The 23902-nt window shown below is 40.8% G+C and overlaps 1 protein-coding gene across 1 annotated transcript in view; it reads left to right on the top strand.

The window, feature by feature from the left end:
- Nucleotides 1–23902, top strand: part of dtn (transmembrane protein 132C dtn) — an 877664-nt gene that overhangs the window by 680926 nt on the left and 172836 nt on the right. The window contains exon 8 of the mRNA XM_068226042.1: nt 2968–3150. Within this exon, the coding sequence (XP_068082143.1) occupies nt 2968–3150 (183 nt within the window). The remainder of the gene's footprint in view (nt 1–2967; nt 3151–23902) is intronic.

Here is a 23902-nt window from a genome sequence, read left to right as displayed (position 1 = left end):
CTACAATCCTAAGCCCCTACAGTACAGTACTAATCACTGTTATAGTACCTTGTTTTTATAAATATACTGAGCTAATTTAAGTTGTATGAGACATAAAATAAAGCTAATAATTTTCAGTTCTCAGAATTTGCCTAGTAGGTAAAGTTTTCTTGACCCTTGAAGAGACCAATAATTTACTTCTTAAATTAGATTAACTAAATTTGTAACCATACATTCTCAAGGAAGGAATCTGTGTTGATTTACTGTGAAGACTGGTCTGAGATATGCAGAGATTTTACTGTGCAATATAAATTCAAACAGTTTAACTACAGCTGAAAATATTGCCATTGGTGGAAGTTATTGACAGAGGATGAATTTCCAGATTTTAGAATTGGATATACGGGATACTTTCCACATTGAAAGAAAACTTCATTGATTTATATTCCCAGGTTATAGATGAAGAGTAAGGAATTTCTGAGAATATCAGCATAACTTTTGATGACATAAAGAGGAAATTGATCAGCCAGTGCTGCAGATTTTGGTTTAAATCATTTTAATGCCCCTTTTACTTCATCGCTTGATATGGAGTTCATATTATATGTATCTGAATTTAAAGCTGGTTAAGTTGGAATCCTTAATCATCCTGTTTCTGGGCTGTACACTGACTCAAAATATTTTGCAAAGCCTTTAGCAATTATTTGTACACTATCTTTGGTCTTGTCAAAGGTAAAAGCATCACATTTATCAATACTATGCCTTTAATTTTAACAAATTCCAAAATATATTCATATTACTAATGTTATCCTGTTCAATAATTTGAATGTAACTAGGCCTACTATATGATCTTTTAATTTTCATCTTGATCTCAGATCTCAATAATTCGTACCTGTAATCAGAGAAAAGTTATTGCTTTCTGTGATATTCTTTCTCTTTAAGTTCTTGCTTTATTTCAAGAAAGAACCAAATATGATAATTTCTGCCTGCATGTAGTTTGGTTTTAGATACTGCCTCTTTTATCACTGAGTAAACATTTTTATAAAATCTGTCTACTGCTATATCTCTATCAGTACATTCATAAGCTGATTCCCAGTTACAGTCTCTCAGTCCAGAGAAAAGCTTGAAGTTCACCCTCCTAAAATTAAATGTTACATTGGACTTGATTTTAAACTGGCCATGGCTGAGGACAGTGGTACCTGGACATTAAGGGTGGGCTGGTGAGGATCTTGTGGCAGTAGAGGGTCGATATCCTTGGTTACACTTACATTATTTTGATTACAAAACACCACGTCAAGAGCTAAAAATGAGGTGATGGAGGCAGGTAAGCTCCATGAATACCCACGTCGTAAATGTGATTAAGTTATGTCTTATATACACTATTTTCACAGATGTATATATCTACAGTCTATTCAATAGATTTGGTCTCATTCACACACTCCACTCTTGCATGCTGTGTCTCTCGTGCTCACAATCCAGCTCTTTCTTTAATAGTACATACTCTCTTGTATTCTCCTACTTGTAGGAGAACTGTCATAGGAGGCATTGTTTTATTTCAGCTGGAAAGCTATTCCAAAACCAAGCAACCCAACAGTAAAAGTCCTGAGAGGAATTCTGTTGTTTTTGCAAAAGAAGGAGAAAAGAAAACACGTTGCTCATTGTGAACAGAGCAGGAAAGTAAGCGGAGACGTTGAAAAGGGGAGAGTTCATTCACATTAGCAAGAGATTTCTGAAGGAGAGTTGTCTATTTCTCAGTGTAGGTGTTTCATATGTGGTAGTGGTTTTGTAACTTTCTTACCTGCTTTGTTAATTTGTGGCCTTGCTCATCTTTGAGCTGCTCCTAACTTGCTCATGACCCGCAGTCTGGGGGTAGTGTGCCTGCTTCTTACTTGGAGAACTCTGGTTCAGTTACTAGCCAGGTCAGGGATTTCTACTTGAATCTGAGGGATGATTTGAGGTCTACTTAGCATAGGTGAGAACAATTGAGGAGTTATCTGATGGCCCCAGTTTAGAAAGCCAGGAATAAGAGCCAAGAGGATTTTGTCATGAGTGGAGCTTAGATATTACTGTGAATGTGGCTGCAGCTATAAAAGGAGGCTGAGGGCTCAGTGTTCTTCGGTGCTATAAGATACCTGCAGAATGCAAAGGGATGTAGTTACTTAAAATGTTGAATCCTTATGGGTTGCCATATCAGTAAGCAATCAATCAGGGACCTTTCCACCCATTACAAGTTGCCCACGTTGACTGTCAGGGATGCAATTGCGAAATGGAGAAAAGAAGAAACAACCATGAAAAAACTACGGCCTAGTAGGCCATGTGTGATTTCCGACAGGAACTGTTGAGCATTAAAGAAGATGGCACAAGAAAAACTGCATGACATGGTAGGGTACTATCACCCCTGAGTTCTGTAGAACCGCTAATTGATTTTAACTTTCTATTCTACTTCCATGTCCATTGTCACCAAACAATAACTCAATAGTCGCTGACAATTAGTACTCTCTTTTCACTCTGTGAACATCACAGAACTAACTTTCAAGGAAGAAAACAACCTATCTTTGAATAAAATGGAACAGATATACTTCATTCCTGAAACATTCTAAATAAATAAGCATAGGTTATCTTGCCTTAACCGGGCGAGTTGGTCATGTGCATAGAGGTGCGCGGCTGTGAGCTTGCATCCGGGAGATAATGGGTTCGAATCCCACTGTCAGCAGCCCTGAAGATGGTTTTCCATGGTTTCCCATTTTCACACCAGGCAAATACTGGGGCTGTACCTTAATTAAGGCCACGGCCGCTTCCTTCCAACTCCTAGGCCTTTCCTATCCCATCGTCGCCGTAAGACCTATCTGTGTCGGTGCGACGTTAAGCCTGTAGCAAAAAAAAAAATCTTGCCTTAAAGTATTGGTAGTAATTTCTTTGTACTTCATACCCTTGTGTTGTTCTAATTACATGGAAAGATTGATATTCTGATATGAATCATTGTGTTAATTACAGGTGTATGCCCGCTTTTTGGCAAGAGATCAAGATTCTGGTCGAGAAAGTTATTTTGTTAGCCGCCGCACATGGCTTAGAGTAACAGATCTTGTGGAAAGTCTCTTGAGAGTTTCAGACCCACGGATAGCTAGTCTGGATGGACGTATTCTCCAAGGTCGCAGCATGGGACGCACTGAAGTTCAGGTATGTGGAATTTCTTTCCATGTATTTAGTTCCAGAATAAATGAAGAAAACCTCTTCTTCTGGGGAGAGGACTCAATCAATCATTCATCAACAATCTGCATTTAGGGCTGTTGCCCAGGTGGCAGATTCCATATCAGTTGTCTACCTAGTCTTTACTTAAATGTTTTCAAAGGACTTGGAAATTTATCAAACACTTCCCTTGATAAATTTTTCCAATCCCTTACTCCTTGACCTGTAAACGAATAATCGCCCCAATTTGTCTTTTTGAATTTTAACTTTATCTTCATGTTATGATCTTTCCTGCTTTTAAAAGTTCCACTCAAGCTTATTCATTTGCTAATGTCAACGCATGCCATCTCTTCACTGACAGCTCAGAACATACTACTTAGTTGAGCATCTAGTCTCCTTATTCCCAAGTTACCGGGCGAGTTGGCCTTGTGGTTAGGGGCATGCAGCGGTGAGCGTGCATCCGGGAGATGGTGGGTTTGAACCCCACTGTTGGCAGCTCTGAAAATAGTTTTCCATGGTTTCCCATTTTCACACCTTAATTAAGGCCACAGCTGCTTCCTTTCCCGCTCCTACCTCTTTCCTATCTCATCGTCGCCATAAGACCTATATGTGTCAGCACGACGTAAAACCAGAAGCCAGCCTATTCCCAAGTTTTCCCAGCCTGAAGTTTGCAAAATGTTTGTAATATTACTCCTTTGTCGGAAATCACCCAGCAGAAATTGTGCTGCTTTCCTTTGAATCTTTACCAGTTCTCATATCATGTAGTCCTGGTGTGGGTCGAATACATCGGAACCGTACTCTAATTGGGGTTTTGCCAGAGACTTATATGCCCTCTCTTTTACATCCTTATTACAACCCCTGAATACAGTCATAAACATATGAAGAGATCTGCATACCTTTCTTTAAAATCTCATTAATGTGATTACACCAGTGAAGATCACTTCTCGTAACACCTAGGTACTTACAGTGATCCCCACCCGGCGAGATGGCCATGCGGTTATTGGTGCACAGCTGTGAGCTTGCATCCAGGATATAGTGGGCTCGAACCCCACTGTCGGCAGTCCTGAAGATGGTTTTCCATGGTTTCCCATTTTCACACCAGGCTGGGGCTGCACCTTAATTAAAGCCATGGCTGCTTCCTTCCCACTTCTAACCATTTCCTATCCCTTCGTCTCCATAAGACATATCTGTGTCGGTACAACGTAAAATAAAATAAAAAAACACAGTAATTAAAACTGAGAGGACTTTCCCTCTTGGTGTAACTTACAACCTGACTTTTCATCCCATTTACAGTCATATCATTGTCTGCTGCTCATCTCACAATATTGTCAAGGTCTTTTTGCAGTCACTCACAATCCTGTAACTCATTGAAAGTACTCTGCCACATGAAAGAAATCCTGAACTACCTTAATTTAAATTTAAAACTGTAACTTAGCACTTAACAATTACAGCAATTTTTAAAAATCTAGTGGGTTAGAACCACTCATCAAAAATAGTTTTGCATCACCCCTGCATGTCACTTAACTGCGTTGCTATCTTGGGCTGTCCTTTGCAGACTGGAAATATAACATTTTTTTGCTATTTGTTTTACGTCGCACCGACACAGATAGGTCTTATGGCGATGATAATATAACCTTTAGGATGTTAGTGAACATACTCATAACTGTATGTAACCCAACCCACAGGCAGAATGTCACACTCAAATGTGAGGGAGTATTTCTGTTGAAGTTGCAGCACTAGTGTGAGAGTATTAAAGGTGTATTCCAAACAGTGTAGCAAGCGGGTAGGATGGCATGACATATAATGTGAATGTGAACACATAATCACATTATGTCAAGAGTGATGGTCAGCAAGGGCAATTGCTTGACATGTGGGACGTGTGATAAAGATATTGATTCCCATAGTGAACCTGAAATGTTTGTTCTGAATGAGTAAATTTATAATACCAATATAGTTGGTCCGTTATTGGACATTATAAATTTTCCAGCTAACTCATTCCTGGTTGACAGTGTTTCACCCCAGTGTGCTAAGTCAGGCTCATCAGTTGGTAAATAGCACACCCACCAAGACGCGTGGCTAGTGCATACCATGGAGGCCACTGCATAGGCTACTTGGAGCCACTGGCAGTGCCAATGCACTATGAGACACTTTATCTCATTTTCAAAAATTGATGCCTCCCTGGCCATTTCTATGATGTATGGTAATTATCAATACGGAACATAATGAAATTAATTAATCAAGACTCGATTTACATTTCGATAATAATTGATACAGATCTTATTCCCTTGCTATTCCCATTGTAAATACTGATTAAAGTCAGCAAGCAGCAATCGATTGGCTACTTTCCTTCATCGATCGGAACGGTCGAAAGATTTATGCATCATATTTTGAGTATTTCTGACAATTTTGCCGAAATATGTTGTTTTCGCAAGTAAAATAGCACATTTTCGCAGAATTCATGCCAAAATCGCATCTTCATACTAATTTTGCATTTTGGGTCCCAATTCGCATTTTGTAGCACTTCTATTTATGCATAAAAATGATTTTATTCCACATTAGAATTACCGTAGGCTTGGATTCAGTACAAGATTAAAAATTTGTACTTATCGCAAATGCGATTTATTTTTTATTTTATTTTTTAGGTCCCTACTAAGTACCCTGTAGTCTAAAATTTCCTCAATTAAACTTAATGACTCGTTAGCCGTATGCGTGATTGCCGAGTCTTGCTGGAAATATCCAGATTAGCATTCATTGTCCATCAATTGTTAAAAAATTGTACGAGAATGTCATTCCTATATCTCTGCCCAGTGATTGTGGTTTCAAAAACTATGGGCCTTATTATCCTGTCTGCAGTTACTGCCGCCAACACTCCCATTTTCACACTCTATATGAACTCAAACAAAATATCACAAGAGAAATTGAGGCTATTTTGGTAGATGAACTAATACGCATGAATGAAAATTTCCTGAGATAAAGGCAGAAATGTGTAGATGCAGGTGGAGGACATTTTCAACATCTGGGACAAGGTGAGAAATTATTTCGCTTTGATTATTCGTTATTATGTGTGCTTGTTATTTACATGTGATTCAAACGGGCACTCTCCCAGCCCGAAGCTTAGTGAGTTACCATGTGCTTGTCTGACCTTCAGCTCACTCATCTACCCACTGCGCTGTGCCGGCCAGCCAGCCGGCACAACTTTGAGTGAAAGACCCAGTAGTATGGCATTAACAGTTATGAATACGTTCTTCAAGCATAAGGCTATTCACTGCTACACGTGATGGGGTAGGGGCACCGGATCCATGGTAGACTATACCTTAACCAAATTTGAATTCAGGAAAATCTGTTCGAATTTGTGGGCTTTCTGGGAATTTTTGATGACACAGACTGCTGTCTGATCTGTTGTGAACTAAGTATCTCTAGGCCTAGGATGGAGAAAGTGAAATCTGTCTGCAGATAAATAAGGTTAGAAAATATCCAGGATGAGGAAATTAGACAGAGTTTCATGGATATGATTAGTGAAAAGTTCCAAACAATAGACAGTAAGCAAGTTCAGGATAGAGAAAGTGAATGAGTGGCCTACAGGGATGCTGTAATAGGAACAGCAAGGGAATGCCTAGGAACAACTGTCTGTAAAGATGGGAAAAAGAAACATATTGTGGAATGATAAAATGGGAGCACCTTGTAAATATAAAAAGAAGGTGTATCAGAAATGGCACAAAACAAGGATTGATGCAGGCAGGGAATTGTACATAAATGAAAGAAACAGAGCAAAGCAAGTAGTAGTTGAATCCAAGACGAAGTTGTGGGAAGATTTTGGTAATAACCTGGAAAGGCTAGGCCAAGCAGCAGGGAAACCTTACTGGATAGTAAAAAGGAGTCTTAGTAAGGAAGGGGAAAACGAAATACACTGCCTGACAGAGCAAATGCAACACCAAGAAGGAGTGGTCAGAACTTTATGCCAATTGCAGGGTAGACTGACGTCACTGAGGTATGCTCATGATGTGAAATGCGCCGCTGTGCTGCGCACGTAGCGAACGATAAATGGGACACGGCGTTGGCGAATGGCTCACTTCGTTCTGTGATTTATCAGCCGACAGTCATTGTAGAACGTGTTGTCGTGTGCCACAGGACACGTGTATAGCTAAGAATGCCAGGCCGCCGTCAACGGAGGCATTTCCAGCAGACAGACGACTTTACGAGGGGTATGGTGATCGGGCTGAGGAGGGCAGGTTGGTCGCTTCGTCAAATCGCAGCCGATACCCATAGGGATGTGTCCATGGTGCAGCGCCTGTGGCGAAGATGGTTGGCGCAGGGACATGTGGCACGTGCGAGGGGTCCAGGCGCAGCCCGAGTGACGTCAGCACGCGAGGATCGGCGCATCCGCCGCCAAGCGGTGGCAGCCCCGCACGCCACGTCAACCGCCATTCTTCAGCATGTGCAAGACACCCTGGCTGTTCCAATATCGACCAGAACAATTTCCCGTCGATTGGTTGAAGGAGGCCTGCACTCCCGGTGTCCGCTCAGAAGACTACCATTGACTCCACAGCATAGACGTGCACGCCTGGCATGGTGCCGGGCTAGAGCGACTTGGATGAGGGAATGGCGGAACGTTGTGTTCTCCGATGAGTCACGCTTCTGTTCTGTCAGTGATAGTCACCGCAGACGAGTGTGGCGTCGGCGTGGAGAAAGGTCAAATCCGGCAGTAACTGTGGAGCGCCCTACCGCTAGACAACGCGGCATCATGGTTTGGGGCGCTATTGCGTATGATTCCACGTCACGTCTAGTGCGTATTCAAGGCATGTTAAATGCCCACCGCTACGTGCAGCATGTGCTGCGGCCGGTGGCACTCCCGTACCTTCAGGGGCTGCCCAATGCTCTGTTTCAGCAGGATAATGCCCGCCCACACACTGCTCGCATCTCCCAACAGGCTCTACGAGGTGTACAGATGCTTCCGTGGCCAGCGTACTCTCCGGATCTCTCACCAATCGAACACGTGTGGGATCTCATTGGACACCGTTTGCAAACTCTGCCCCAGCCTCGTACGGACGACCAACTGTGGCAAATGGTTGACAGAGAATGGAGAACCATCCCTCAGGACACCATCCGCACTCTTATTGACTCTGTACCTCGACGTGTTTCTGCGTGCATCGCCGCTCGCGGTGGTCCTACATCCTACTGAGTCGATGCCGTGCGCATTGTGTAACCTGCATATCGGTTTGAAATAAACATCAATTATTCTTCCGTGCCGACTCTGTTTTTTCCCCAACTTTCATCCCTTTCGAGCCACTCCTCCTTGGTGTTGCATTGTCACTGTCAGTCAGTGTAAATAGTGTTTTAGGTAAATCAGGTGAATTCATAATAGATCCCAGGGAATCACTGCACAGGTGAAAGGAATATTTTGAAAATTTTCTGAACATACAGTAAAAGGAAATTTTCTTGGTGATGTCACAAACAACAGCTCATGGGGAGGAGGACAATGGTGTTGGAGATTACACTTGAGGAAGTGGAAAGGATGGTAAATAAACTCCACTGTCATAAAGCAGAAAGAATAGATGAAATTAGACCTGAAATGGTGAAATATAGTGGGAAGATAGGGATGAAATGGCTTCATGGAGTAAGAAGATTAGCATGGAGTGTTAGTAAGATACCTTCTGATTGGACAAAACAGTAATTACACCTATTTATATGCAAGGGAACAGGAAGCATTGCAACAACTATCGAGGTATCTGATTGATCAGTGTATCAGGCAATGTGTTCACTGGGAATTTGAAAGGGGGGGCGGGATCAGTGTTTGAGTGTATGTTGAATGAAAACCAACGTGATTTCTCACCGCAGAGGGGCTGTCAGGATCAGATTTTCAGTATGTGCCAGATAATTGAAAAATGCTACAAGAGGAATAGACAGATGTGTTTATGTTTTGTAGATCTGGAGAAGATATCGTCCCTGCTCTGGCAAACTAGCGAAACTGACAAACTAAGGAATCTGTAGTTCTGAAGTTCTGGTCTAGATTTTGTTATTTATATATTGTCTACCCTCTGACAAAGTCTCACATCTGCAGCTCATTCTGTATGCCTAACACATAAAACCAGTAATTAAATATAAAAATTGATTTGACATAAGTAATCACAACTTCTTTCAGCTCTCCTAACCTTTTGACAATTTTCAGATTCGTTAGTTTGCCAGAGCAGGGACGATATATTATAGAGTACCAAGGCAAAAGATATTCGCCATACTGGGGGACTATGCGATGAAGAGTTGATCATAAAAATTAATCAAAGGCATTTATATTGACATTTGAGCTGCTGTGAGAATTGATGGTAGAATTAGTTCTTGGTACAAGGTACTCCCCTCCCACAAAGCCAGCCCCTCGTCCACATCATGGGAGGTGGGCAATGGTATGAAGTAGGGGATTGCCTGTAGGGGTGATGTACAGTGAGGACTGTGTGTGCCCCATGACCACTACGGTAGCTGTGAAGGCCCTGCAGGAACTCTGAAAAGTGACAGCTAACGGGGCTCTGGTGAAGACCCCAATGGCAGCAACGGCAGAGAAGGGGTCTTTTGGCACGGCAAAGCTGGCAGAGGAGGCAGCCATTCTTCTTGCAGATAAACAAAGAAGAAACCACTGCCTTGAGGTAAAGAGGGATCTTTAAAGGCTAAGGGAGATAACCCCTACAGAAAAATCCTGCAGTCTAGCGCAGACAGGAGGCAGCCCCTCCACTGAACTTAGGGTGCTGTGGGCTAATAACTCGCACACCTGAATTAACACGTTGAGTGCCAGACAGAAATATAGGATTGCCGTCTAGTGCCATAAGCTAATAAGATCGACTTACTCCCTGGTACCAAAATGTTCACAGGCTTAACTAAGCAAATGATCGCTGAAATGAGGCAATATTTATGATATCTAGGTTAACTTATGTATATTAGGTAAAATATTGCGACCCCATATGGTGTCGTATTGGTCATTACGAATTGTACACGTGCACACGCCCCCATATGGGGTCGCACTTATACAGTAGTTACTGTCCCGACACTTGGTCATACCTATTCCTTTGCAGGGACGTGTTACATGCCGTTGATTATGAAAGACGTGTTAGCTTGTTCATACTGGAGCCGTAAAAATGTACGATCCTCGATTTTAGGTTAGGAAATTTTTGTAAATGATGATCTTCCGATTTGAAGATAGAAAATTTTCATATGAAATGTTGTTATATAAAGTAGTGAAAATCGTGTGAATATAGTAAATTAGGATGTATGAGAATTATATTATAAGAAGAATTAATAGTTATGGAATATTGAATAAGTATATAATTATGTTTGTATGACTTTTAATTTGGGTAAGAGAACCTAGCAGCGATGATTGTGCAACATGAGAACCAGTGACTATATCATTGAAGGCGGTCATAATTGTTGCAATAGCTGGCTTGGAAACCCGGATACAGTGGGGTAGTGTATGCTTAAGATTTTAATTCATCAATGTGGATGAATGTGCGAGATCGGTATTTGCTCTGTACTGGGTTCAAAATCACTGTAACTATATACTTCGTCTATATCATCATTGTCTGACTTGTATGTATCATCCAGACTATCTGCACTAAGTCTTTTACTGCTCGATTTACTCATAGCGATTTAAAAAAGACAAGGAATCTCAAAGCACTGCACACTTACATAAACAATCTGTGCACGGAATAGACAATTTTTGTGTCACCCTTCAGAGCATTCTTGATGTACCCATATGGGGTCGCACCAAAACAGGAATTGATGAATTGAAGGTGGACTATGCACGTACTTAAATAGACGACCAACAGATGGCAAGAAGAGACTTTATATAGCTTTGAAGCACATACTTACTGCTCACCCAAATGGGTTCACACAGTTCCGGATTTAGAACAAACGTACGACCCCATATGGGGGGGACGTGAAGCTCAAAAACTTGACTACTCTCACGTACTCAAATGGGGTCACTTGGCACTCAATGTGTTAAACTCATTACAGGAACCAGACGAATTTATGCCGGCCGGATTTTACGGAGACGACTTTTGCAATGAAATACAGGACATGAATCAAATTCTGGAATGTGAAAACTATGTATGAAACTGGCAGACTGAGAGAAGTAATGGCAGAAATGAAAAGGTATCAAGTGGAGATACTTGGGTTGAGTGAAACAAGATGGACAGGCTATGGAGAGGTGAGGACAGAAGAGGGTGGTGTCTGCATTTACTCTGGAAGAGAAGGAAATGATCAGCATTCAAGTGGAGTGGGTTTCTTACTCGCAAAGAAAGCAAAAAGTAGCATAATGGAATGGACCCCTGTATCACACAGGATAATTACCGTATGAATACGAACCAAAGTTAGACCTGTGACCATAGTACAGTGTTACGAGCCAACAGAGATAGCAGAAGAGGAAGAGAAGGAGGAGTTTTATGATAGGCTGACATCAATACTGGCAGGGATAAAGAAGAAGGACATTGTGGTATAGATGGGTGTTCTAAATGCAAAAATCAGTAGTGAAAATGAAGGAAGAGAAATCATCATGTATAGAGACGGAATATGGCCAGAGATTCATAGACCTATGTAGTAATTTTGGATTGGTTAGGTGGATCATTGTTTCCAGATAAGAACTGCCACAGGATCTCGTGGGTGTCACCTGATCTCTGGACAGAAAACCAAATTGATCACTTGGCAATAAGTAAAAGATGGAGACATTCACTCCTGGATGTGAGGAATAAATGTGGAGCAGATGTAGGGAGCGACCATCACCTTGTGATTACTGATATTAGATTGAAGGTGGCAGCACCAGTAAAACAGGCAGCAGTACGAATGAAATGTTTTAACTCTGGGAAATTTGGGAAACTTGAGGTGCAAAATGAATTTAAGATACATTTGAAGAACAGGTTTGAAGCCCTCGCTGAACAACCAGATGAAGAGGTAAATACTAAACGGAACACAGTCAAGGAACTCTTTCATGACACATGTGAAGAAATAGTGGGCTACAGAGAACGAGGGAGGAAAGAATGGATATCGGATAACACTTGGAAATCAATCCAAAAGCGAAGAGAGTGCAAGGCACTTGTCAACTCCAGTAGAACAAGAAACCAGAAAGCAGTTGTAGCAATTGAAAAATACAAGGAGGCCAACAAGGAGGTTAAGAAGAAAGTGAGGAGAGATAAATGTTTACAGACCAACTGGCAAGACAAGCAGAAAAAGCAGCAAGAGTTGGCAACCGCAAAGAAGTATATGCCATTACGAGAAAGCTTTCTAGGAGGAACTTTTCAGGGGATAAACCAGTCAGAGATGCAAATGGAATAGCCTTGACATCTGAGATACAACAATCGGGAAAATGGAGACATCACTTCGTGAAAGTGCTCAATAATCTTGGTGAGGAATCAAGAACTGAAGAAGTTGAAATGATTTTGGAGGATCCAGACATCTCGGTAGAACCACCAGCATTACAAGAGATTGCACAGTCGGTGAAACAAATGAAGAGTGGCAAAGCACCAGGTGTTGATAACATTATCCCAGAAGCCCTAAAGGTAGATCCAGATTTAACAGGTGAAATCATGGAGCCACTTCTAACACTAATATGGAATGAAGAACACCTTCCTGAGGAATGGAAGAAGGGTGCCCTCATCAAGATGCCAAAGAAGGGTGACCTCTCAGATTGAAATAACTGGAGGGAAATAACGTTCTCATATGGGGGAAAAGTGATGTCAAGACCCGTACTGAACAGAAGAAGACTATTGGACATTATAAATTTTCCAGTTTTTCCTGGTTGCCAGCATTTTACCCCCATATGCTAAGTTGGACTCATCAGTTGGTGCGTAGCACACCCATGGCTAGTGCATACCGTGGAGACCACTACGTAGGCTACTTGGAGCCACCAGCAGTGCGAATGCACTATGAGAGACTTTGTCTCATTACCAAAAATTGATGCCTGCTTGGCCATCAGATGATATAGATGATATAACTGGATTCCCATGGGAATCAACATCTATATCAGAAAAGACTAGCCCTTGACAGGAGACTACGTCAAGAACAGAGGTTTCAGAGAAGGTCGGTCTACTGTGGATCAGATTAACACACTAAGGCTAATCATTGAACAATTTGCTGAGTAACAGACATCTCTGTACGGTATATACTTTTCATTGATTTTTATAAGGCCTTTGATTCTGTCAAACAGAGGAAAATGTGGAAGGCTACATAAAAGTTCAGAATTCCACAAAAGATAGCCCATCTTACACAGGCAATGTATGAAGGATATACCGTAAAACAGGGTAACTTCGGCCACTTTCTCGTATATTTTTAAAATTAAAATGTGAAATATTCCCTCTAATTTTCTGAAAAATAAAATATAAGTTCTGCCATGTTTGTTCTTCATTTCTAAATATGAACATAATTCAAATTGTTATTCAGTAATGAATTATAATTATCGAAAGAGTGGCCGGAGTTACTCCATGTTTTGGGGTAACTTCGGCCGCCATAAAAATATCTCTTAAAACGAAGTTTTCTTTGATGTAGTGTTACTTCGGCCACTGTGAATGTTTTTTTAAAAGCCTGCAAAAAGCCCAGTATCAACAATTACAAATAAATTAAAATGATTTGTGGTGAAACAGAAGTATAGTGATCAAATTCACATTTTTCACAAAGAAGAAACTATTTTATTTAGCCTAAGCATACAGGCATTGTATGATATTACAAATTACGTGTTGCATTGCATAATTATTCGTAATGGTACAAAAGATAATAAATAAAAAGTACGAACATCACAAAGCTCAATAGTATGGAGGGAAAAGGGGATCGGAAAAGAAGCAGTCTTATAGACTGTTCTCATAATACACTGTCTTCTAAATTAGAAAATATCTGGGTCGTAAATCAAGTTCTTAATTGCGCCTCGTCCATGTCAACTGATTTCCGTCTATTTATCATTGAAAATAGGAACCGTCTTTCTCCTCCCTGTCGGGATAAACTTCTCCGTTTATTGTTATTGTGGCTTTATTAATCTCTTCTAAAGCATTCTTGAAGTAAACAGGCTCATAATTACAAAACTCGCGGCCGCGTAATGTTTTCCTGTATGTTCTTGGCATGGCCGAAGTTACCCCAGAAGTGGACAACTTTCACCACATAACTATTCCCTGAAGAACCTATTTGAATAAAATGCATCAAATTAGGTTGATCAGTTACGAGACATACTTACATTTGGACCCCATAAACCACTGGAATGGAGAATCGAATGCTGGGGCTAGAGAACAGTTTGTTTTCTGCTGTTACCAGACAAGACAATAGTCGGGGCTGCGAAAAAAATGGATTGACTCAAAAATGAGCCCACCAATGTTTTTTGGACTACCGAGTGTTGATAGAGCATTCTATCGTACGTGCATTTCAGTTGTTGCAAGTGGTTTATCTTTTTCAATTTAGGAGGCAGGAGAAAATAAGTGTTGCTATTCGTCAGTGGCCGAAGTTACCCTGTATGGCCGAAGTTACCCCGCTTTACGGTACTTGTCAAGTAGAATATAAAGAGAAGCTGTCTGAACCTTTTGCTGTAAAATCTGGAGTAAGACAAGGATGTTTACTGTTGCCAGTGTTGTTTATCATGACACTGGTTTGTATGCTGAGAGAGGCAATGAATAGAAAGCGTGGCAATCAGTGGGAATTAAATAACCAATTGGAAGAACAGGATTATGCGGATGACCTCTGTCTTCTTGCAGAATGTTTTTGAGACATGGAAATCTAACTGAACGACTTAAAAATAGAAGCTAAAGAAGTAGGTTTAAAGCTTAATAACAAAAAGACTAAGGAAATGCGCATAAATCATCGTAACAATTCTAGCTTGACTCTAAATGGAATGGATATAGAAAGGGTAGAGAAGAATTTTGCTATTTAGGAAGCATGGTAAGCCAGGATGGAGGTGCTTTTAGAGATGTGGTGAGTCGTATAAATAAAGCCAAAGGAGCTTTTGCACAGTTACGACCAATATGGATATTGCCTCACATTCGTATAAAAACGAAGCTAAGGATATTCAACTCAAATGTTAAATCTGAGTTACTGTATGGAAGTGAGACCTAGAAAGTGACCAAAGACATTACCACAAACTTACAGACTTTTATAAATCGGTGTTTGAGGTACATTATGAGAATATGGTGGCCAAAGACCTTTGGGAGGCTACAAGTCAAAGTCCCATACAGGAACAGATAATGAGAAGAAAATGGAGGTGGATTGGGCACACCCTGAGAAGACCGCAAGAAAGTATCACAAGGCAGGCATTGAGCTCGAATCCACAAGGCAGTTGCAGGCAAGGCAGACCAAGGATTACCTGGAAGAGAACCATAGACAAGGATATTGCTGGAGTTAACAAGACATTGAGAGAGGTGGAAGCAATTGTGGCAGATAGAACAAACTGGAGAAATTTTATCGAGGCCCTATGTTCCACCTGGAATCAAAGGAAGTAAGTCAACAAGGTACTCACAGGGGTTAGACAAGACTGTAATCTTTCACAATTGTTGTTCATAGTTTACATGGATCATCTGCTGAAGTATAGTAAGTGTCAGGGAAGGATTTGGTTAGGTTTAAGCAGTTTGGCCTATGCTGATGACTAGGTCTTAATGGCAGAATGTGCCAAAAGCCTGCAGTCTAATGTCTTGCAACTTGAAATTGGGTGCAATGAGTATGAAAATTAGTCTTTCCAAGACTAAATTGATGTCAGTAGGTAAGAAATCCTAGAAAAAGTGAATGTCAGATTTGGGATACAAAGCTGGAACAGGTAGATAATTTCAAGTATTTAGGATGTGTATTCTCCCAGGATGGTAGTATAATAAGTGAGATAGAATCAAGATGCAGTAAATCTATTGCAGTGAGCTCACAATTGTGATCAACAGTATTCTGTAAGAAGGAAGTCAGCTGCTAGACAAAACTATCTTTGCGTCAGTCTCTTTTCAGACCAACTTTGCTTTATGGGAGTGAAGGTGGGTGGACTCAGGTCATCTTATTCATAAGTTAGAAGAAACAGGCATGAAAGAAGAGAGAATGATTGGTGGTACAAGCAGATGGGAACAATGGCAGGAGGTTACTTAAAATGAAGACATAAGGGTTAAGTTAGGAATAACTCGCTTGATGAAGCTGTGCGCATAAACTGGCTTTAGTGGTGGCATGTGAGGCTTCGGTTGTAGGTTCATGTGAGACGAATGAAGGAGATAGGTTACCTAGGAAAATAATGGACTCAGTAATGTTGGGGAAGAGAAGTAGAGAGAGACCAAGATGACAATGGTTAGACTCAGTTTCTAATGATTTAAAGGTAAGTAATGTCAGATGGATTGCTGAACTAATGGAAGCTGAATCACACACCATATGTCACACAGCTTGTCTAAAAGAAACAGTGTCAAAAAGGTTACGATAGCTAAGCTACGCCTTTGACAACAACTAACAAAACTTGGCAATGTCTTCCACAACAAAATATGCTGTTAACAGGGTGCATGGTTACCCTAACAGCCACATATGTTTCACATCAACTTGGCATGCTCTCTATCAGATGGTCCAAGAGCTCAATTGGCAATCGATCCCATTCCTCCGAAAGAGCAATGTGGAGGTCTTGGAGGGTCCTTGGTGGAGGTTGATGGGATGCAGTTCGCCTCCCCAGTGCATCCCAGGACGGTACGAAGTAGGGGATAGCCTGTAAGGGTGAAGTACAGCGGGGACCGCTACGGTAGCTGTGAAGGCATTACAGGAACCCTGAAAAGTAATGGCTAACGGGGCTCTGGTGAAGTCCTTAATGGCAACTGAAGCGGAGAAGGAGACCTTTGGTACGGCAAAGTTGGCGGAGGAGACAACCCTTCCTCTTGGGGTAAAATAAAGAGGAAAACCACTGCCTTGTGGTTAGGAGGGATCTTCAAAGGCTAAGGGAGATTACCCCAACAGAAAACAGCAGGCTTGGAGGCGTAGGTGGCAGCCCCACCACCAAGCTCGGGTGTTGTGGGCCAATAACTCGCACAACCTTAAATTACCTTGTAACAGAAACATCAACAATGAGAAACCGGACTGATCCAAAGATGACGACCTTTGGCTTGAAAAAGCTAACATGGCGAAGATCTGTACACTTGGAGGCAATGGAAGAAGGCAAGACCTGGAGAGAGGTGAAGAGGTTGGCTGGCAACAGGATCAGATGGAGATGCTTTGTTGATGCCCTATGTTCCACAAGGAACAACAGGAACTAAGTCAAGTAAGTCAAAAAAAAAAAAAGCATCCCAGGCATGTTCTATAGGATTCAGATCTGCAGACCTCTCTGGCCAGTCCATGCAATGAATGTCTTCCCCAGCCAGAAATTCGTCCACCAGAGCAGCACGGTGCTGTCAGGCATTATCGTCCATTAAGAGGAAGTCTGGACCAACCACACTTCTGAAAAGTCGAACATGTGGTATCAGTACCACATCCCTGTATCTTTGAGTGTTAACAGTGTTCTTTGGACTACCCATGAAGATGTGCAGGTCCATACGGCCATTCAACATGATGCCGCCCCACACCATGATGCCACCACCGCCATACTGGTCCCGTTCCACGATGTTCCTTAGGTTGTATCGGCTACCCGGTTCTCTCCAGATTAATGTGTGACGGGAATCGTTCCGCAAACTGAAACGGGATTCATCTGTGAAAAGCACATGCCTCCATTCATTCATGGTCCAGTTTGGATGTTGACAGTTCCACAGTAAACGGGCCCGTCTCTGTGCAGGAGTGAGCAGGACGCACACTGCTGGACATCGGACAAACAGCTCTGCTGTTCTGAGCCTCCGGTACACAGTTTGCCAGGAAACGGCAACCCCTGAGACGGCTGCAAGCTCTGCCGACAATTGTCTTGCAGGTGCACTCGGATTTCGTTGGGCGGTTAAGGCCAGATATCAGTCCTTCTGTGGGGTGGTTACCTTTGGCTGACCTGGTACTGGCCTACGACTAACATCTCCTGTGTCTCAAAATCATCTCCAAAGCCTGGAAATGACACTTTGTGGCACATTCAAGGATACGGCGACTTCGGTCTGTGTCTGGCCTGCTTCCAGGTGGCCGAGTATTCTACCCTGCAAAATGGGGTCCAAATGGTGTTGATGTGCCATTATGTTGTTACATTCACCACGAGGTTACACTCTGCACACTATAACAGGGCAAACAAGACTAAGTGAATATGGGGCGCAGGCACTGGCTGTGTTTACCTTGTGATTACGCCACTAGTCAAAGCAGGAAACACTCCTTTCCTATACAGAACGAACACGTAAGGTTGGTAGGTGCATATGTCGTGCGATTTGCGGTCTATTTCCTGTTGCCCTGGTTACTCGTAACTTATGCTTAACTTTTGGACACTAGAGGGAGAGAGAAAGAGACTGTGTGCGTTTTTCCTGTAATGACGGCCTAGTTCGTGAGCCATGGTCAACACCCGAGTGGCCTAGTGAGTGGTCCTGAAAGTTGGTACATCGGTTGCTATGCAATAGGAGAGGGCATCTCAGACATATTCTGAGTTATGGCCCTCCTTGTGCTCAGGCGGCTAGTATTATACAATCTACTGCTGGTCCCTAGCCCATTAGAAGATAGATTCTCACTGGGACTATGTGTAAGTAGGGTAGCATCCTGTTTCACAGAATTTCTCCTGAACATTCTCAGAACGTTTTCAGCTTGCCTCAGACATGTGGGAGTAACAGAGTCTAATTTCCATTTGGCAGGTGAGGGAGTCCTGGTAAACAGACTGATGAGTGAAATGGAATTTGTTTGGAAGATACCAATATAATTGCGCTTATGGAAGAAAGAAAGTAGAACTGGCTGAACCAGCAAAGAGGATCTGCATGGATGTGTTAGGAGTTAATGATATTCAGGTAATGGGAGATAGCGATAGAGATATAGGAGATGATAAAGTGTTCTTAACAGGTATTAATATGGAAAAGGCATAGTGTGGCATAGGACTGTTCATCAGGAATGCTATTACACACAACATAGCTCCTGTTAGGCATGTAAATTAGCAAATGATGAGGGTAGATTGAGCAGTTGGAGGAATTAGGATGAGAATTGTTGCATTCCATTCACCACATGAGGGTGCAGATGAGGATGAAATTGACAAATTTTATGTATCACTGAGTAAAATCATAACATGGGTGAACACCAAGGATGGGATACTGTTAATGTTGATTTCAATGTGAGAGTTGAAAATTGAACTACATCCCGATGTGGTGTAGCTCTTTTTAGACATACCTCCAAGGGCAGTGAGCTGAATGTATCATTTTAACCCCGTATCAGCCCTCATGTCATTCTTAAATTTCTGACAGTACCGGAAATCGAACCTGGGCCCCAGAGGATGGCAGCTAATAACACTAATCGTTACGATATGAGGCGGACACTGAAGGATATAAGAAGGTGTTAGGTAAATGTACTTAAGATATGGAAGCCAATAGAGATAAGAAGCCTCTACTGGATATCTGTGCTAGGATGGGATTAGCAGTTATGAATACATTCTTCAGGAATAAACCTATTCACCATTACACATGGGATAGAGGGGCACCAGCACCATAATAGACTGCATTTGGGAGATAGTGGGTTTGAACCCTACTATTGGTAGCCCTGAAGATGCTTTTCCATGATTTCCCATTTTCACACCAGGCAAATTCTGAGACTGTACCTTAATTAAGGTCAAAGCTGCTACCTTCCCAATCCTAGCCCATTCCCAACACACTGTTGGTATAAGATCTATCTATGTTGGTGAAACGTAAAGCAAATTGTAAAAGAAAAAACAAGACTATATCATGACCGACTCTGAATTCAGGAAATCGGTTAGGTATTCCAGGGATGATATAGACCACTATCTGATCTACAGTGAACTAAGTATCTCTAGGCCTAGGATAGGGAAAGTTAAATCTGTCTGCAGTAATTTGATCGGAGTAACCCATTCCTCGGCATTGTACTAAGAGACTATCTGAAAGTTCCTAAAGTGTAAAACCTCACCCAAAAATTGAGTTTCATTTACCCCAGAAATTCTTTGTAAACCATGTTTGTGGTATTACCTTTTGGGGCTAAGACGACCATGCAATATAGAACTGTACATGCGAGAAACAGTTTTTCTCAAGTCAAAAAATAAATTCCATGTTTCTATACTTTTAATGGAGATTCAAAATACCTATTCCCACATCTGTAACATATTCAGTTTTTGAGATCCCCATAAAAAGAATTCAACCCCTTGATCAGTTCTTCCCCTACCCCCATCTAAGTGTATTTTCCAAAAACAAAAATACATGTTTCCTTATTTTTAAAGGAGATTCCAAATATCAATTTTTATGTCTCTAACATCTTCAGTTTTTAAGATATGAATAACCTAATAAAAAAATAATTCAACTATTTTTCACTACTTTTCACCCCCTGTTAAGTACCCTCTCTGAAAACAAAAAAGTACAGGTTCATGTATTTTTAAAGGACTTTCCAAACACCAAGTTTCTTGTCTCTAGCAGTTAAGTTTTTGACATATAATGTAAAATGAAATGGAGTATGGCTTTTAGTGCCGGGAGATCCCAGCACGGGTTGATTCGCCAGGTGCATGTCTTTTGATTTGGCACCCGTGGGCGACCTGCGCATCGTGATGAGGATGAAGACAACACATACACCCAGTCCCTGTCCAGGGAAATTAACCAATGATGGTTAAAATTCCCGACTCTGCCGGGAATCAAACCGGGACCCCTGTGACCAAAGGCCAGCACGCTAACCATTTTGCCATGGAACCGGGCGACACATAATGTAGATATACCGGTACTCATTTTAAAAATTCACCCGCTTTTCCAATAAATTCTTTTCAGTCCCTCAATTGGATTTTCCTAAAGCAAAAGAAAATACGTGTTTCATTATTTTTAAAGGATATTCAAATACCAGTTTTCATGCCTGTACATCTGTAACATCTTCAGTTTTTGAGATAAATATATCCCATAAGAATTATTCAACTTCTTCTTCCTCACTTCTTTCCACCCCTCTCCCACCTTAAGTGGACTTTCCGAAACAAAAAATACGTTTTTCTTTATGTTGAAAGGAAATTCAAAATACCAACTTTCACGTCTGTAACAGCTTCAGTTTTTAAGATAAAGTATCCTCATAAACGTATTTCAACTCTTTATTTACTTATTTTCAACTCTACACCCCTTACGTCAATTTTCAAAAAAAAAAAAAAAATGAGTGTTCCTTTATTTTTAAAGGGGATTCCACATACTAATTTTCACATGTGTAACATCTTAAGTTTTTGAGATATAACTGTACTCATGAAAGTAATTCAACTACTTTTTCACCCCCCTTCCTACCCGTTAAGTTGATTCCCCCTCCTCAAAAGTGCGTGTTTCTTTATTTTTAAATGAGATTCTAAATACCAATGGTCATGTCTTTAAAATTTTTAAGTTGAAATGAAATGGCATATGGCTTTTGTGCCGGGAGATCCCAGGATGGGTTCAGTTCACCAGGTACAGGTGTTTTGATTCGACGCCTGTAGGCGACCTGCACGTCATGATGAGGATGAAATGATAATGAAGACAGCACATACAACAATGTAGATGTCCGGCTCCATGGCTAAATGGTTAGCGTGCTGGCCTTTGGTCACAGGGGTCCCGGGTTCGATTCCCGGCAGGGTCGGGAATTTTAACCATCATAGGTTAATTTCCCTGGCATGGGGGCTGGTTGTATTTTTCAATTCATTAACCCCCTTAAGTGGATTTTCCATAGACAAAAGAACATGTGTTTCTTTACTTTGAAAGAAGATTCCAAATATGCTTCTAACATCTTCAGTTTTTGAGATATAAGTATCCTCAAAAAAGAATTCAACTCCTTTATCACCCCAGCCCATTATGTTGATTCCTCCCCCTCCAAAAATGCGTGTTACTTAATTTTTTAAGGTGGTTCCAAGTAAAAATTTTCATGTGTGCAACCTTAAGTTTTTCCATAAAAAGAATTAATTTTTTCACTTCCTTTCACCCTCCCCCTTAAGTGAATTTTTGGAAAATCAAAAGAACTTGTTTTTCTGTTTATTAAGGAGCTTCCAAATGCCAATTATCATGACAGTAACATCTTCAGTTTTGAGATATATGTATCCTCGTAAAAATAAATTAAAGTCCTTTTTCACCATCCCTGCCCCCAAGTTGATTTCCCCCAAAATGCCTGTTTCTTTATTTTTAAAGGAGATTCCAAATACTAATTTTCATGACTGTAACCTATTTAGTTTTTGAGATATAAGTATCCTCATACAAAGTATTCAACTAATTTTTCAATTCATTCACCCCCCTTAAGTGGATTTTCCAAAGACAAAAGATTATGTGTTTCTTTAGTTTGAAAGCAAATTCCAAATGCAAATTTTCATGTCTGTAATATCTTCAGTTTTTGAGATATAAGTATCCTCATGAAAAGAATTCAACTCCTTTATCACTCCAACCCTGCCCGTTAAGTTGGTTTCCCCCACCCAAAAAATGTGCGTTTCTTTATTTTTAAAGGAGATTCCAAATACCTATGAGATATAAGTTACTCCAGAAAAAGTATTAAATTTTTTTACTTCCTTTCACACTCGCCACTCAAGTGAATTTTCCAAAAACAAACAGTACTCGTTTCTTTAAAAGAGCTACTAAATACCAATTAACACTTCTGTAACACCTTCATTTTTGAGATATATGTATCCTCGTAAAAGGAATTCATTTCCATTTTCACCCCCGCTCTACCAAGTTGATTTCAACCCCCCCCCCCCCGCAAATGCATGTTTCCTTATTTTTAAAGCAGATTCCAAATACCAGTTTTCACGCTTTTAACATCTTTAGATCTTTTGGTACATATATATATATTTTCATACAAATAATTCAACTAATTTTTCAATCCTTTCACCCCCACTCTGTTAAGGGTCTTTTCCAAAAACCAAAGAATACATGTTTTCTTATTTTTAAAGAAGGTTCTAAATACCAATTTTCACGTCTGCAACATGTTAAGTTTTTGAGATATACTGTAGATATGCTAATTTTAAAAATTCACCCTCTTTTTCAGTTTCCCATAAGTGGATTTTCCAAAAAAAAATTATTTGTTTCTTTACTTTTACAGGAAATTCCAAATACCAGTTTTCAAATCTGTAATATGTACGTGTCTGAGATAATTTGCAGATATAGCTTTTTTTTAAATTCACGCGTTTGTCACTCCTGTTCACCCCCTATTCATCGGATTATCCCAAAACACAAAAATACGTGTTTCTTTATTTTCAAAGGAGATACCAAATTTCAATTTTCATGTCTGTAACATCTTCAGTTTTTGAGATATAAGTCTCCTCATAAAAGGTGTTCAACCCTTTTTCCCCCCATTTTTCACCCCCTTAATGGGATTTACCAAATTCAAAAAAATATGTGTTTCTTTGTTTTTAAAGGAGATTCCAAATATCAATTTTTACATCTGTAAACTTTCAAGTTTTTGAGTAATAGATATCCTCATTTGATATATTCACTCCCTGCCCCCACTTTTCACCCCCTAGCGATAGAATATTTAAAAAATCCTCCCGTAGTGAGCACCTCCATGTTAATATGAATGTATCCCCAAAATTTCATTTCTTTCTGTCCAGTAGTTTTGGCTCAGCGATGATGAATCAGTCAGTCAATCAGTCAGTCAGTAAGTCAGTCAGTCAGAACAAGTTATTTTATATTGCGCCGTTCCCGCGTCCAGGGATGGACGCAAGAGATCCTGACTAGCTCTAAATTCAATTGGTTCGATGACTAAGTTTTATGGGTATGGGTTC

The sequence above is a fragment of the Anabrus simplex genome, chromosome 2, assembly GCF_040414725.1.
Source record: "Anabrus simplex isolate iqAnaSimp1 chromosome 2, ASM4041472v1, whole genome shotgun sequence".
NCBI lineage: Eukaryota > Metazoa > Arthropoda > Insecta > Orthoptera > Tettigoniidae > Anabrus > Anabrus simplex.
Note: the sequence above shows the minus strand (reverse complement) of the source record. Positions and strands in the feature narration are given on the sequence as shown.